This window comes from Alligator mississippiensis, chromosome 14, assembly GCF_030867095.1.
Source record: "Alligator mississippiensis isolate rAllMis1 chromosome 14, rAllMis1, whole genome shotgun sequence".
In the NCBI taxonomy this organism is placed as follows: domain Eukaryota; kingdom Metazoa; phylum Chordata; order Crocodylia; family Alligatoridae; genus Alligator; species Alligator mississippiensis.
In genome coordinates this window covers 28225410-28242647 of record NC_081837.1, presented here as the reverse complement: position 1 = coordinate 28242647, position 17238 = coordinate 28225410, and the positions used below count along the sequence as shown (strand labels likewise).

The following is a 17238-nucleotide window of genomic DNA, read 5'->3' as shown; positions in this document are numbered from 1 at the left end:
GCCCCTAGCTGCCTGTCAAAGATGACAGCACACAGGGGCAGTAGGACCCAAAGGAAGCCATGGCAGGCTCCTGCAATAGCAAGACCCATCAGGCCAACACCCTAGCCAGAAACCTGTGCCTAGCAGGGGCTTCTGGCCTGGGACTGTCAGGTTGTTTGTGCCTCCCTGTGCCAGAGCTGGAAATTCAGGTAAGAAGGAGGTGGGGGGGCAGGCAGGAAACTGGGGAAAGTGGCATCGGGGACAGGGGGAGCAGAAGTGTGCGGGTATGTGGGAGCGTGGGGCCCATGCCGGTGTCCCAGGGCCAGCACTAGTGGGGCCAAGTGGGGCAGCAGAAGCGTGGGGTGCCAGCTGGACAGGGTCCATGGAGCTGGGCTGGGCCAGCAGGGAGAGAGGGGAGTTGACCTCACTCCATAGAGGCCCTGCCAGCTGGGACCCCGCGCTCCTGCTGCCTGTTCTGGGCACCGCTGGCATTGGGCACTGGCCCCAGGCTCCTGTCCAGCTGCTGCTGGCTGCTGTACACCCGCTCACTCCCAGCTCCGCCTGCCCCAGCCCCACGGTACAGGTAGGGATGACCGTGAGCAGCCCCAACCCCACGCTCGCCTGTCTGGGGAACAAATTGCTGTTCACTGCAGGGGATAAGTGACCCCTCCCCCTCCCACCACCAATGCTCCCTGCTGCAGCCACTCGCAGCCTGTGCCGAGCTGCCTGTGCCTCGCAGGGGGATGCAGGCAGAGAAATGCACCGGGCAGAGGACAGGGAGGTGGCTCTGCTGCTTACTCCTAGGAAAGGCAGCAGAACCCATTCTTCTCGGGCAGCTCCAGCTGGGCCTCCCCAGGCAACCCACTGCCTGCGCAGCCCCCTCCCCTGCAGGGTTCTCCAGTGCCCCAACCTGATCCTTGCAAACCACCCCCCCGGTAAAAATTAAATTTAAACATGTAAGTTAAAATCTGTAAATTATACAGTTTGCAGATCTGCAGTATAAAAAGTTTGGGAACTCCTGCCATAGACCCCTTCCAGCCTGCACCCCATGTTCCTACTGCCCCGCTCTGGGCCCTGCTGGCGCTGTCCCTGGGACATCAGTACAGGCCCTGCGCTCCTGCACCTCTGCTCACTTCCAATCCGCTCACCCCTGCTTTCCCCACTTTCCTGCCCATCCGCCGCTCGCTCTGCACCCCATTGCACCCATACCCACAATAACATACCCACACACACACACGCCCCCACAAACTCCATAACCACCCACCCACAAATCCCCACAAACCCCACACCCACCCCATGCTCCATCCTCTGACACCAGTGCACACCCCATACAATATACAAGTAAAACTGCATTTTGAGCTGTTATGCAAGCACTTCTACATATACAGCACAAACACACAAATCAGGACAAAAATATATTTTGAAAATTAAAAAATATATCATGTATGTTTGATTTTTAGTATATAATTTGTTTTTTTCCCCCTAAGATGGCAAACCCTCTTTCCCAAAGGAGGGTTTCCAGGGGCATGGGGAAGGACTTCCGGTAGCAAAGGTTAGAGGTTAAGGGGGCGGCACTTCTGGTCCCAAATTGGCGACCAGGGGGCAGGGCACCTGTCAAGGGGTGGAGCTACCTATGTGGCCCTCGATAGCTTGCCAAAACTCAGTAAGCAGCCCTCCGCCTGAAATAATTGCCCACCCTTTGCTCTAGACCCTCCCCAATATTGAAACAAGCTGAGAACATTCTACTTCCCAGCAGCGTAGGCCAGCCCATATCAGCTCCCCAACATCTTTATCTTCTTCCTTAGCTGTTGTCATTAATAACAAAAATGTTGTTACAGCTTGAAAGACCTTGCTTGCAACCATCCTGCTGTGTTTCACCTAGCCTGCAGGTACAGAAGACCTGGAACTCCAACCACTTTAGAAAGATGCAGAATAGTGTGTGATGAACAAATAAGAGAGCGACTGACCAAGAAGTGTACTCACCATCATCAGTAGGCTTGGGTCCAAATCTCTCAACTCAACTCCAGCCTGTTTTCTTCCTCTATCGTTCCTCTAGACTCACCTACAGCAAACAAAGAAGAATCCAGTACAGAAATGCAAGGCAGGTGATTATGATACTTCAGGGTAAGCACAGTGTGTGATCAGAAAAGGATTAACATACATGGTACATATAAGAGCACTACAAACTGCATATCTGTGCCCACATCTGTGTGTGTGGCCTCATCCCTGCAGGGTAACCACTTATGCAAGTACTGCCCTCCATCAAGACAAACAGCTTCTTACTGTAGTACCTATTCTGAAAGCCAGACCTGGTACTGCTAGAAATTAACATCCTTTCTCCTTAATATATTTATGGAAGTCTTCTGCCCATTGACAAATAGCGAGAGGGCAAGGGCAAGTCTTAATGCGTTCAGTCTTAAGTCTTCTTCTTGAAGAGATTGCTCTGATTTGTGGACAGCTGGCAGGAGGACATGCAGCTGTAGTCAGACAAGTTTATGAGCAGCAGATAAATAAGATAGAGAAATGTCCCTGGCATAAATATCTTACACAGATACCAAGATTTTCAAGAGTGATGAGAAATTTGGGGTTCCCAATTTGATTAATTATAAAAAAAAACGTTCCAGAAAGTCCTGAGCACCTGACTTTAAAATCCAGGCCATTTAAAAGCCAGGAAAGCTTTCAACTACATAATTTCAGGAATGATACTGTGACATTTATATAGATTTCATAGACATTTGGGCTGGAAAAGACCCCAGAGGATCGAGTGCAGCCCCCTGCCCCAGGAGCAGGAAGTCAGCAGGGATCACAGGATCCCAGCAAGATAAGCATCCAAATGCGTCTTGAAGGCGTTCAAAGTGGGTGCTTGAACCGCCTCCGGCAGCAGTCTATTCCAAACCTTGGGGGCTCGGACAGTGAAGAAGTTCTTTCTTACGTCCAGCCTGAACTGGTCGCAGCAGAGTTTGTGACTGTTTGATCTTGTCATCCCTTGGGGCGCTCTGGTGAACAGACATTCCCCCAGATCCTGATGAGCATCCCTGATAAGCTTATAGGTGGCCACCAAATCACCCCTGAGCCTGCGCTTTTCCAGGCTGAAGAGCCCCACGGCTCTCAGCCTCTCATCATAAAGTCTGTTTTCCTGACCTCCGATCATGCGCGTGGCTCTTCTCTGCACTCTCTCAAGCTTCTCCACATCCTTTTTGGATTGTGGAGCCCAAAACTGGACGCAGTACTCCAGCTGCAGCCTCACCAAGGCTGAGTACAATGGGAGAACGACGTCCAAAACACCAACACCGAAACACTTCATCTGTGGCTGTCAGATGCCTAGTATGACAAGGAACGGTTTCCAAATCAGTGGAAAGAGTTGCTTCAGGTATGAAAGGGATTTTTTCAGTCTTTGGTTTCAGATCAAAGAACTGACCCTAGCATACAAATCTGAGCAGTAGCATCACCTGCTACCTCATGTCGGAGAAGATGACTCAGGAGGAAAAGTTCCAAACTGGACAGAGCCTTTGCCCTACAATGTAGTCAAGCAAACAGCTCAGTCCAAAGCTCGAATAATCAGTCCCATGTCTAGAGTGCAGCTAGAGGTGCAAGCTGCTGCCAATTGACCACGAGCAAACAACACATAGCCTGACAGGCATTACATGGAGAAACAAGAGCAAACCAAAAGCAGAGACATCCTGTACAGGGAAGAAAAGAACTGTGTCAGAAGGGAAGATGGACAAAACAGGACTAGAGTGGCCATGACCATTTCCTGATGCACTATTTCATTTTATTCCTTTACCCATCCCCAGGACCTGGGCAGAGGAAAGGATATAGTCTTAAGTTAATGGCTTGGAGAACATTCCCTGTGAAATTTGGGGGCAGAGAAAAGTGAGGAAAATGTCCCTGATCTGGAAGGTGTTTAAGCATATACTGAACCGTAAGCATGAGCTCAACTACTTTCCTGAATCAAAGCCAAAGTTGGTAGCCAAATGAATGACAAAGCAAAATTGTGCTTGAGTTGGAGGTAGAGACGGTCTCAGTGGCTGCCCTTGACCTTTTTGGTTCAAAGGCATGAGGAGAATCCTTCCTCATATGAATTCACAGGCACACAGAACCACCGCACACTTTAACATTTTAAATAAATGTGAGGCCAAGGGTGAAATGGGAAGAAGAATGGCAGGATACAACACACTTTAGTGCTTTATAAACACAATGGGCGAGGGCTGCCACCCTTACTCGCATCTAGTAGTACCTTACTTCATGAGTTCTATTGCAATAATCAATGGAGCAGCTGACAGAAGGTATCACACAGAGAGGCGACAAGGCTCAGAAGCCAGTCCCAGGGAAATGGTTTGCTCTACCTGAGAAGCAACTCTCAAAATGGCAACAGCTGTTGCTACAGTTACTACCACAGAAACCCTGCTCAATTTTTACAAGTAAAAACACGTATTTTTAACAATCAGCACTGAAAATCCAGGCAGGACCCAAGAGTCAACCTGAGTTCTTTCTGGCTTGTGACTTATTGTTTGGCTATTCTCCCAAGTCCCCAAGAGTATGTCTGTGAAACATTCCTTCTGTTTAAATCGAAAGGATAGTGGCTACAAAAGTGGTTGCTGATCCACACTACAGCTCACCCACCACCGCTGCTCATTCACCTAGAAACCTTACAAATAGCGTACTGAGCACCCACTGTTTGGTGTTAGCAGGTGTGATGGTGACACATTATATTTCCCTCTGCATCCCAAACAGTGCTTTCAGCAATTTGTTTGCAATGTTCCACCGTTTTCTTTCAGATACAGAACTGATACCATTAGGTAGGACATTTTATCCACATTCTCAGGTTATTTATGGTCTATTTGAGTTTTGGTCGGCACCACTCACGCTACCTACTGTAAGAATAAAAAAAACACCATAAAGTGGACAGGAATGAAAATTGTGAGACCCCAAAGTTGTGTGGACCTGGCTTGTATGATGTATTTATGACTGCAAAATTCAAGCTTTCATGGAAAACAAGTTTCTATTCTTAGGGTTGCAGATAAACATGAACCAAGCATAACCAGCTGCACAATGTCTGCCTAAATCTGCAGGCAGCCTAAAACAATGGCTCAGATGAGTGAACTCCCTTCTTCCTAACTGCTAGAACATTTGCTCTGAAGTCTGAACATGCTCCAATGTCAACATTAACTGCTCCATTACTGATTTAGAACAGGTATGAAAGTAAAGCCCTCAGCAGGGTAGGAATTGTGAACTAGTGCAGGAACGAAATGCAGAGAGAAAAACAAAGATGTGCAGAAATGAGAAAAAGGAGTGAAATAAGAAAGGAGGATGAGAAGGGATGAAATAGAGAACGTGGGAGTAGCAACAACCTAAAGAGGAGTAGGTTCTCCCATAAGTAATAGTGTATGGGATAATAAGGGATTGCATAAATGACAACTCAAGTTCAGTTACTACATCAAAGATGTGTTTATTCTCTCCTTGATTTCTATATCTAATATCTAAAATAGGATGGTTTGGAAGAATGGTATGTGATTGTATAGAAAGCGTATTATACTGCACAAGAGGAACTAATTAACATTGTCAATACAAAGTTAACTCTGTCATTCTTCTACTTTTGAGTGCATGACTTCCCTACCTTGATAATGCTCTTTTCATGTATTTTATTGTAATTATGGACAGGGCTGGCAGCATTTCTAAGTAATAATGCTGCCTGACACTTCATATTATAAGACACTTTTTCAGATGATTAATACTTTGCCAAGCATTTACTGTTTAGGACAGAGTTTTCCATGCTGAGTGTCTGCCTCAGGCTGAGTTTTTGCGGGAAGTTTCAGCCAACGCAGTCATTTCTGAAAATGAGGCTGGAGAAAAATGCATAGTTCCAATATTCAAAAAAGGACAAGGGAGGCAACCCAGGAACCTTTTTAAGCCGACATCAATCCCAATTAAAAATAAGGGAACAGTCAATTTAAGATTACCAACAATGAATTAAAAGTTAAAATACATGTAATGCCAGTCATCCTGGCTTCACAGGACCAGGTTTTATCAAAATAACCTTTTTTTATTTTTAACAAGACTATAATTCTGGGTGAGAAAGGCAACTGCACTGTTTTAATGTAGTTAGATTTCTCCAAGGCATTTTACTTGGTACCATGACAATTCAACAGAAAACTAGCATTAAGGCGTATAGCAGGCAGATTAAAAACTGGCTCATTGACAGACCTCAAAATGTAGCGGTTGATAGGCAGGTAGCAACCATCATGGATGTTTATAGAAGAATGCCTCAGGGGCTGCTTCTTGGTCCAATACTATCTAATATTTTTATCAATGAATTTGGTAATAATATCACATTTTTGATGGTAAACTTTGATGATGACAGTGGTGAGAGTAAGTAATGAGAACTGTTGCTGGGTGATCAGTCAGGGATGAGGTGCTTTCCAACCTTATGAAGCTATGTTATGGTTAGAATGGCTAAAATGCAGTAAAATGTATTCCAATATAGTCCAATGCAGGTTATAACTACAGGATAAGAGAGTCTACCTTGAAAACGAGCAAGTCAATAAAAGACTTAGGTGTCATCACTAATAACTGCCTCAACATGACAGCCACAGAGATCAAGCAGGAATGGAGGAATGATCTTTTACCTGTCCGTAACATTAGAAAACAACTACTAGTATCCTATCCCTGGGTCTGGTGTAAAAATTTCCAGTAGGATGTGGAAAAACTGTAAAGAACTCAAAAGAGAGCCACAGGAGCTAGGAGCTAGAAAACAAGCCTTCCATGAGGCTTAGGACACTCAACATATTCAGATTGAAAGGTGACTTTCTTTAGGTAGTTTTACACATGGAAAAGGTTTCCCAGAGATGGGAGGGATGGTGGAATTTCTTTAGCCTTTCTGATAAGGGCATAAAAGGATCCAGATTTAAATTGCATCCAAATAGGATGCAAACACTTATCAGTAAGAATAATAAACACTGGAGCAGCTTTCCACAGGAGGTGATGGACTTTAAGGAGCAGTTTTGCAATGTACCAGAGAGGTAGGGTGCAGCAGGCTGGCTATGGTGGACAGTGCTGTATTTGTCAAAGATGTTCCAAAATAAAAAAATTTCCAACCACAAACATAGGCAAGCTGCAGGCTGACAAGCATGGGGTACATTCTGAGCATCAAGTAAAGCTATGCATTAACTGTCATCAGCAGATTCAACAAAAATACGTTAGATTCTCAAATGTACATTCAACACATTTACATATCTCATATCTCGCCCCCTCACCCCTTTTGAAATGAACACAATGGCCAGGCAGCAAGCCTCTTGGGTGGCTTGTGTTCGTTTCCTTTCTGAGTAATGGTCTATCACCTTCTTGACCACTTCTCTGAGAATGTGCTGCACAGACTCTTATGCTGGATTCAAATTTACGTTTCCTTTCTGGGTAGTGGCTACCACTCCCTTGAACACAGTCCTGAGGAGGTGGCCTCCCTTCATCTACGTCAAATTCAGATGTTTCCTCATCAGATGTAGGCTGCTAAGTGTCATCACATCCCAGCAGGTCAACACTGCTACTTCCTGGTGCACCATTCCTGGATGTTGCTGTAGGTTGCAAAGCCAGTAGCTCAATAAGTGGTGGAGCTCTAACTGTTATTTCTGTAGTCCATTCTGCAGTCATTATTATATCTCATGTGTGGTGTGGTGGTACTAAACAATATTAGGTGTCACCTGCATTGCAAAAGACAAGGGACCTGTGTGTGCACTTACAACTGCAGGCTGCCTGCCATTTATTAAGTTCCCAGTAATCACGTGCCAGCACTTTGACCTACGTGTAGTTGCCAAGAGATGTCTGTTCCCCTTTTCAAGCCTTAGTTTTCTCGCAATTTGTAAGATGTTGCTGCAAGTCTGCTTTTAATAAGCCCAACCACAACCTGAGATTCTGGACAATAAGCAGCTTTGCCAGCATCTCATTCACTGTGGCATATACAGCATTTCTATGTGCAAGCAAGAAGCATGCCATCTTTTGCTGTACTGACTGCTTCATCTTTCATGAACAGTAAGGCATTTTTGAAGAACTGTACAAACCACTCAGCCAACCTATTTGTGGCCTCACTGGTATGGGGCAGAAGTGGTATGTTGAATACCATTTTTCTTCATGAACCTTTGAAGCTCATCCAAGCTGAAACGAGGGTCATTGTCATTTATAACTTGTTTTGGCAATCCTGTTTTTGCAAACATACTGCACAATTTGTCTGTGCTACTGGAATGGTTCTCATACAGAAAACTGCTGGCCATCCACCACCATTAGATATATCAGTCTTAAAAATGGTCCTGCAAAATCAATATGGAGCCATTGCCAGGGAATGGGAGGCCATTCCCAAGGGTGTAAAAACGCTGGTTTCGGCATATTATGTACCTGTTGGCATCCCTTACATTCTTTACCTAGGTGTTCTACTTGTTGGCCACCATACAAAGCTTCTGGCTAGCGCCTTAATTTTGATAATTTCTAGGTGACCTACAGAAACTCCCATTTGTACAATGTGCTCCCAAAGCATATTATTCTAGATGTTCTAATATTTTCTTCAAATGTCTCAGATGTTCTTAATCTTTTTTAACAGTCACAATAATGTCAGCCAAATATTGACTGACTCCCCAGCCCAGCCCAGCCCAGCCCAGCCCAGCCCCTGGCTTGTTTACTTTTCTTTCCCTCCAGGAAGAGCACACACCAACTGCTGAAACTTCCTTGGCCTGACGAAGGGTTTTTGAACCCAAAAGCTTGCTTAATAACTATTCTCCAACCATTTGGGTTGGTCTAATAAAAGATATCAAATTCACCCAAGGAACCTTGTCAGCCAAATAATATCACATTCTTGGAATGCTTTGTAACATTGATCCACTGCTCGCTACCATACAGTGGGAGTGGAAGCAATGCCCAATACAAGTCTAATGTACTGGGAACACCCTTTGTGAATATTTATGGTAAGATGCACATTTGGCATTCCCCAAATGTTTCTTCTATTTCTACTTCCATCTGTAGATAAGCTTGCGATAAATCAAATTTTTAAAAATGTCTGTCCCCCTGCTAATGTGGCAAAGATATCCTCAGTTTGAGGAAGGGAATATTTCTTGACTTTCAGTACAGGGTTTACAGTAACCTAACCTTAAAGTCCTCGTATAACCTTACTGTACCACATTTTTGGCGCTATAAGCATGCTCCACTCACTCCAGGCTACTTCTGAAGGTATACCTTCCCTTTCTCAGAGATCCAATTCAGCATCTATTATCTTAGCTTTGATATGTTTTAAAATTCCTATGCCTTCCCTGAACACTTCTAAGGCCTGGTTTAATATATCTTCTAATCGTTGTTTGAGCAGTGACCGTCAAAAAATGTTTGCAGCATCTTTACAGAATTCCAGTCTAGAAAAAATTCTTTAACCATTCATAACCCGATAGAGCAGGTTCTCCTTTTTCAATGACACATAAGTCTAAGAGGTACCGCTTATCATTATATTCTACCAGCACTACTGTACTACCCTCTTTGGCATGGCCTTTTGTCATATACTAGCTAACTGCCCATCAAGAATTATATGGGGGAAGGATGGGGCAGAGACCCTGGTCCGGCCCCCAGCCCTCCCACCACCCCAAGTCCGGGTCCGTTCCCCCCCACCCCTGCTGCTTCTGGTCTGGGCTCGTTCCCCCCCAAGCCCACACTCTGGGTCTGCCTGGCCCGTGTCCACCTGCCTCCCTTCCCCACTTGCCTCCCTCCCTCCCAGCTGTTGGCAGGGTCCAGCAGCAGCAGGGGGCACCGTCACCATGTCCCCCCCCAGCTTCTGTTGGAGCCTGGCGGCGGTGCTCTCACCACTGTAATGGCAGGTGGGGACAGAGTCCTGTGTCTGGCCCCACCACCACTTCTCCTCGGGTCAGGGGAGGGGGTGAACGGGCCTGCTCCCCCGACCCTTGCCCCTGCCGCTTTGGGTCTGGGTCCATGTCCCCCACCTTCAGGGCTGCTGTCAGTGTGTGGCAGCAGTAGCAGTGGGGCACTGCCTGCCTTTCCCATCATGCCCCCTTACCCCCCCCCCCCCGCTGGCTTTTGTCAGGGCCTGGCAACTGTATCCTCCCCCACCCCTGCCTCTCCTCCAGGGGCGGAAAGGGGCCCGCTCCCTCCCCCTGGCTCCATCCCGTGTCCCAGCCATAGTAGCAGCGCTCCACTGCACCGTCTGCTGTCTGGACACTCTTGAAGCACTCTGACTGGCTGTTTCAGTCAGCCAATCTGAGTGCAAATAAAGCATTATGGACAGACAGACAGACTAAAGCTTTTATAATATTAGAATGTGCTTTTAATAATACTGGTGTCTTCCTTTGTTTTGTATTTTTCAAATTTTTTTTTCAAAATTCTGTATGCAAGGCAAGAGACTGCAGCAGCCATATCCAACTCCATTTTAAGAGTTTTCCCAGCAACCTGGGGTGTCAGCCAGGTAGCTGATTCATCACCCTTGTTCATGAGATACAGACTTAGACTAGTTACTCCACTCTCACTATCAGTGTCACTACTACCCCTATCCATTACATATACTTCATTTACTTTTCTGTATCTTATTTGGTCTCATCTTTGTTTCTCATAGCACAGTACACAGCTTAGATATGTCCCTTTTTATTGCAAGTTCAGCAATAGTTCCTTAAACCAGCAATTAGCTGGGGTGTGGAAACCTTTTCCATCCTCACAGTACACATCTATCTGGCTGCTGCAGGCAGTGGCTCTTTTGTTGCATATTTAATAACTTATTCATATTTTTAAAGTCACTCCTCCATGCAACTCTATGGCATCCTTTGCTGCAGTTTCCATAGCTGTTCCAATCTCAACAGCACACTTAAAGGTAAGGTATTTCTCTGTTAAGAACCTGTTTTGTATGGCTTCATCAAGTGGTCCATACATAAATCTCTCTCCAAGGGCCTCACCCTTAAAACTGCAAAATTCCAACAATTTCTGTAGCTCTGTTACAAAAGAGGAAATAGATTCACCTTTCAGTTAATTTCTCTTATAGACCTTGAACCTTTCTGTAATGATCAATGGCTTGGGTACCAGATGCTCTTGGACAATTTGCACTATCTCTTTAAAGATTTTTACTTGCTGGCTTCTCTGGGATGAGGAGGCCCTGCAGTAAACTGTATTTTTCCTTCCATCAATTTTAGTGGCACAGCTACAAGTTTTCATGGGGAATCTCATTTATTTCAAAAACTGCTCCAGCCACTCTTATATGTAGACCAGTCTTCCAGGGTACTATCACAAGCTCCAAATATTCAAATATATGTAGTTATTGTGGTCTCAAGCACTCACAGTTAAAGCAGGGTCTTCTGGCTGATTTAATGCATGTTCCACTCAAGGGATCCCGTTCTTATTGCCAGTTGTTGTGTTTGTCCAAGGACATTCAGAAATAAATTACTCCAGCCATAAGCATGGGAAAGTGCTGCCATGCTGGCAAGCATGGAGAATATCATGAACAGAGCAAAGCTATTGCATTAATTAATATCAGCAGATTCAGCAAAAAGTAAGCTTAGATTCTCATGTGCACATTCAATAGATCTCACAGGGAAGATTTTTTTCCCTGATGCCCAACTCGCCACATGTCCTCTGGTTTCCTCAACTGTCTCTGAAACATCAGAGCCTGGCCAGGACTGCAGACAGTATAGATCTGCACTTCAAGGTGTCCACTCAAGGTGTGTCTGGGTCACAACTTGAAGGTCAAATGTTTGCTCAATTTGGGTTGGGAGGGAATTTTTCACAAGTTAAGCAATCACTCTGCAGGGGAGGTTACCTCCTTCTGCAGACCATGGCATACATCACCAAAAGAATTTACTGGCCACAAACACTGTCAGCACCGTGGGCACTCCTGGTCACAGAAATAGCTTAACTTCTTGAAAACTGAAATGGTTTAAGCCACTTGAAGTCACTGAACTAAATATGAGGGGGGACCAGTAGACATTTTATTGCTGATTATACCAAGTTTGATTTCATGTATAATCTAATGATCCCTTCTGGTCTTGAACTCTGTGGAAGTATATGGCTTGCTTCAGCTTAAAAAAAGAAAACTGATTTTGAAACACTGTGAAGCCCTATGCTTTGGCGCAGAGACATGAAATTTGGCTGGGAGCTGACTGCTTTAGAAGCCTTTCAGGTAAGTGTGAGCAGGGAGATTTGCTGGAGTCTGAGTTCCCCACCTATAGTCTCACTCCTCCCACATTTCACAGGGGCTTTGCAATGACATATGAACTGCGAATGGGTTACATCATATTTCTTGCTCCTTGCACCCCTCCAAGGGTCTCCCAGCCCCATTTCAGGGACTCTCAGCAATCTTCCCCTCATGCCAGTGGCAGTGTGCACTCCCCATTGGCCTCCATCCCAGCGCTTTGGATACTCTTTTGTGCAAGTTATTTACATGCAAAACACCAGAGCAGCAACCAAGACTCAGGGCCTCCAAGGTGGTCCCAGTATTACAGGGCACGCGAGTCCTGTCTGAAGGCATACAGTACTAGAAAAGGGCACAACCTCCTTTTCACCTTGCCAGATGGCAAGGTTGGCACTCCTGCTCACTGGTGCAAAAAGAGCCCAAGTAGTTTACACCCATCTACATCTCTGACCAGCAGAAGGACCACGTTATATCCCTCCAACTGCATCAGTAGGAATCAAATCAGAGATCCTATTGTAATTGTAAGAGCAAGCTCGATGGGAGATCAAATTCTTCTGAAGAAAGCCATAAACAGCACAGTGTGGTCCAATGATATATGTAACAGTGCATGCCGTGTCACATTAACAAGCGGTTGATGTCAGCAGGTGCCAGTAAAGCACCAGGAATGGTATCCTAGTTCAGGTCTGCTTTCACACTGTTTCTTGCTGTTGTAGTCTTCACGATATGCTGGCTGGGCAGGCAAGGATGGGTAGGTCGGGAGGAGGGGGTGATTACAGCTAACTCCATAACAAAGCCAAACAAAGTGTCAGAGCCACCTAAGTTACAGCGCAGGCCCAACTTGGAAGGAACATAAACCTCTCAAACAGAGCCTAGCGGGCAAGTCAGAGAGCTAAGACTGCAACATAGGATCAAAGGGGACTTAAGTGACATCAGACAAAGGCAGGAATTGGTGATGCTTCTCCCCAGCCTTCTCTCAGGAAGTCCCATGATGGAGGGCAGGGGGAAACCTAGATTCAAATCTCCTTTATCTAAATTGGCACGTTAATTTGAACCCAGGTTGTCTACTTCCCCGGAGAGTGCCTGAACCACTCACCTCTAGGGTGTCCTATGGACCAGCTTCAGCTTTTATATAACACCTGACTATTTAGTGACTCAGTGAGAAAGTGCTAGTGGTGTTTGCAGCCCAGCAGTTGGAATATCCATCTAGAGGGGAGATGCCTGGGGTCCTGCTCCATTAAATATTTGCCTATCCTACTGCTGCCTTCCAAAAGCAATGTTCCTAATCTGGCCTTTGCCAGAGAGATCTTCAAAAATCTCTGATTAAAGTGAACCTGTCAAAATTTCTGATTGTTCCCTATATTTCATGTGTATTATGAATCCACCAGAGCAGTTCTGATGCCTCTGCACACTGGTTGGCTCTTCTTAATAAGTTCAACACTAATTTTATCTTGGCAAGGAAAGGAATTCAGACAAGCTTAAACCTGATGCTGAGATCCCCGAAGCATTGCAGATACTCTGCCAGATCTCAAAGGGTACTGTCACACTGTCCAGTTACAAGACACATGTTTGGACTCATCATTGAGTAGAGAAATCAGTGAAGCATGGTAGGTGCAGAAAGGCTCTTGCAGCTTCTACAGATTGACAAGTATAAAATCACACCCGCTCTCTCTTCTGCATCCCAAACCATGGGATCTGGCATTAAAAGGTAATCTATCCCCTTTACCTTTGTTTGACCTAGTTCATATTTATATCCCTGATGTCTGGAAGAGAGAATAGAATGTTACCAAGAAAGAGCCACGTAGCTAAAAAAACCTAAAATTAAAATGTTAGAGAAAAGCCTTGTCTCTTATAGAGATAAGACACACGTGAAACATTCCAGATTTTTATTTTCAGATAAAGCGAAGAACCTCAGCAGGAAGACTGGACAAAGCAATTTCTCCATCTTCTTTGCCTGTTAGAGAAAGACTCATGATTTAAAAAGAGAGAGAGAGAGAGAGAGAGAGAGAGAGAGAGGTAAAGGTAACCTCCCTGAAGCCTGCTCCAGTTAGTCACCCAGCAAAACCAGTCCTTCAGGGGCAGGACTTCCACGCATGGCATCTCTGGAATGCCCCCTGCCCACAGGCTCTCTCAGGCATAGAGTCTGGGCAAGACCAAGACAGTTTTTCAGGAGTCAGGCAGGTAGGGAGAGCTCTCCTGACTTTTAGGGAAAAAGCCAGGGGCAGAGTTGCTATCCAAACAACAAAAACATGCCAAGGAGCAGCCTGAGGGAAAAGGAAGCCTAAACTCACTGTCGGGGTAGCCAGCCCCCCGAAGTAAGGGCAGAGCCAGAAGCCATTTGCAAAATGGCACATCTCTTGCTGGAGGCCGGTTCCTCTAGGTCCCTCCTTTCAGCATGTGCCGGTCGTACATGCTGCATAATATGATGCCCCTGCTTAGCAACAGCCTGCTTGTTCCCATTCCTCCAGGTACTTCTGTACCATGCGCAATACTCAGCACTTCTGGCTCTTTGGGCAGCAGGACTGCCCTCCAGCCCCAAAGTGACAATGTGTCCTTGAAGGTAAGAAAAACTGGGACATAAACCAGTTGTTCAGAAAGTAGAGGTACACCAATACATTGATCCCCTATTGGATCTGCATTGATATAAGGAAGATTGGCTTTTGTCTGGCTGATGTGGCAGATAACGTGGCCAATAAATGCCTAGTGCATGTGCACAGCCGCAGGGCAGCACAGGCAGCCGGGGCACATCCTGGCAGCGTGGCTGGGGCAGGGGCTGCACAGCCAGGGCGGGGTGGGGCACAGGACAGAGCCACAGCTCGTCCGGGGGGGGAGGGGGAGGGGAGAAGTGGCTCCCACTGCCACACACCCTGGGTGGGTGGGGGGGGGTGCCCCCAGATTAGAATCATAGAAGTAGGGTCGGAAGGGACCTTGTAGATCTTCAAGTCTGGCCCCCTGCCTGGGCAGGAGGAAAACTGGGCTCAATTGACCCCAGCCAGGTAGGCATCAAGCCTCTTCTTAAAGACCCCCAGGGTAGGAGCCAGCACCACTTCCCTTGGAAGTTGGTTCCAGATCCTAGCCGCCCTGACTGTGAAGTAGTTCTTACAGATGTCTAATCTAAACCTACTCTCCAACAACTTGTGGCCGTTATTCCTTGTTATCCCTGGGGGCGCTAGGGGAAACAAGGTCTCCCCCAAACCCTTCTGGTCCCCCCTAGTGAGTTTATAGATGGTCACCAGGTCCCCCCTCAGTCTTCTCTTGTGAAGGCTGAACAGGTTCAGGTCCCGTAGCCTCTCATTGTAGGGTCTGCCCTGCTGTCCCCGGATCATGCGGGTGGCCCTCCTCTGGACCCTCTCAATGTTGTCCACATCCCTCTTGAAGTGGGGTGCCCAGACTGGACATAGTACTGCAGCTGTGGCCTGACCAGTGTCGCGTAGAGGGGGAGGATCACCTCCTTGGACCTACTTGAGATGCATCTGTGGATGCACAATAGGGTCCGGTTAGCCCTGCCAACTGTGACCTCGCACTGTCAACCCATATTCATCTTGGGAGTCAATGATGACTCCAAGATCCCTTTCTGCCTCTGTGCTCTCAAGAAGGGAGTTTCCCATCTTATAAGTGTGCTGCTGGTTACTACTGCACAAGTGCAGCACCCTGCACTTGTCAGTATTGAAACGCATCCTGTTTTTGTTAGCCCACCCCTGCAACCTATCCAGGTCTTGCTGCAGTCTTTCCCTCCTTACTAACATGCCCACCTCACCCCAAATTTTGGTATCATCAGCAAATTTGAACAGGTTGCTTTTCACCCCGTCATCCAAATCACTGGGGGACCCCGCTGCCCACTTCCCGCCAGGTCGAATATGACCCATCCACCACCACCCTCTGAGTATGACCCCTCAGCCAATTTGCAATCCATCTGACTGTGTAAGCATCGATGCCACAGTCACCTAGTTTTTTAATGAGGATGGGGTGGTCGACAGGGTCAAAGGCCTTGCTGAAGTCCAGAAAGACTACATCCACAGCAACACCTGCATCCAGTGCTTTTGTGACCTGAAAGGACAGGCGGCCTAAGGCACCCAGGATTCCCACGCAGTCTCCCATCCAGGTACAAACCGGGCCCAGGCCTGCTTAGCTTCCCAGATCACATGCAATCAGTCGCACAGGCAGATTGATGCAGGGTGAGGGCGAGCTGCCACTGTGGGCTGCAGCCGGGGCAGCACCAAGCTCTTCCTGGCTGAGGGCTGGGCCAGGGCTGCAGTGGTGCTGGGAGAGGGGATACAGCAAATTTTAGGGTAGCTACAGTCCCCCCCCCCCCCGTAGCCTTCTTCCAGTGCTACTGCTGCCCGCCCCAAACACAGCTCGGCCGAGCCCTTCCCACTGGGAAGGGTCCGGCATAGCCCCGGCTCCAGACTGCAGCAGCAGCCCACCCTCACCCCCACATGCAAATCCAGGGGCACATGCCCCCCACGCTGTCCCAGGGTGTGTGCAGCAGTGGGAGCTGCCCCCCCGGCCCCTGTGCCCCCCAAATGAGCCGCTTGCAGCTCTGTCCCATGCCATACCCTGCCCCAGCTGTGCAGCCTGCCTCACCGCAGGGGCCCCAATCTGCCCCCTCCACACCCCTTCCCTCCTCCCTCGCCTCTTCCCCCACAACAAACTTGCAGCCGGGCAGCTTAGAAAGCAGGTCCGGCTGGTAAGCTGCCATTTTATGAATCATTAAAAATGGGCCATCAATATCAGCCCAAAAAATCTCTATTGGTGCACCCCTATCAGAAAGAGAATGGGATGAAAACCAAACCCTCCCAAATGATGGAAGGGTATGCCACAGTGCTTGCCCATGACCAGCACAGCCATCCCAAACACCAGACCTTATGCACTAATGCAGTCTACTTATGGCTGGCACTTGCTCCCACAAACATACTCTCTACCACACATTAAACACTCAATCTTTTCTATCAAAAAGGCAATCACAGTCTTTCCTCCCATAACACTCAGCCCTACCACAAGCAAACTAGCCTTTCTTTCCCCTACAGCAATTCCACCTCTTCCTTGGGACTGGTGCCCTGACTATCTAGGTCACCCGGTTATGCTGATAAACAAATAGCTTCAGTCACTAA

At 47.1% G+C, this 17238-nt stretch overlaps 1 protein-coding gene across 1 annotated transcript in view; it reads right to left on the bottom strand.

Moving 5' to 3' along the window:
- MTMR4 (myotubularin related protein 4) overlaps nucleotides 1–17238 on the bottom strand; it is a 78905-nt gene that overhangs the window by 49041 nt on the left and 12626 nt on the right. Inside the window, exon 2 of the mRNA XM_014609858.3 lies at nucleotides 1963–2041. Within this exon, the coding sequence (XP_014465344.1) occupies nucleotides 1963–1968 (6 nt within the window). The 5' untranslated portion in view covers nucleotides 1969–2041. The remainder of the gene's footprint in view (nucleotides 1–1962; nucleotides 2042–17238) is intronic.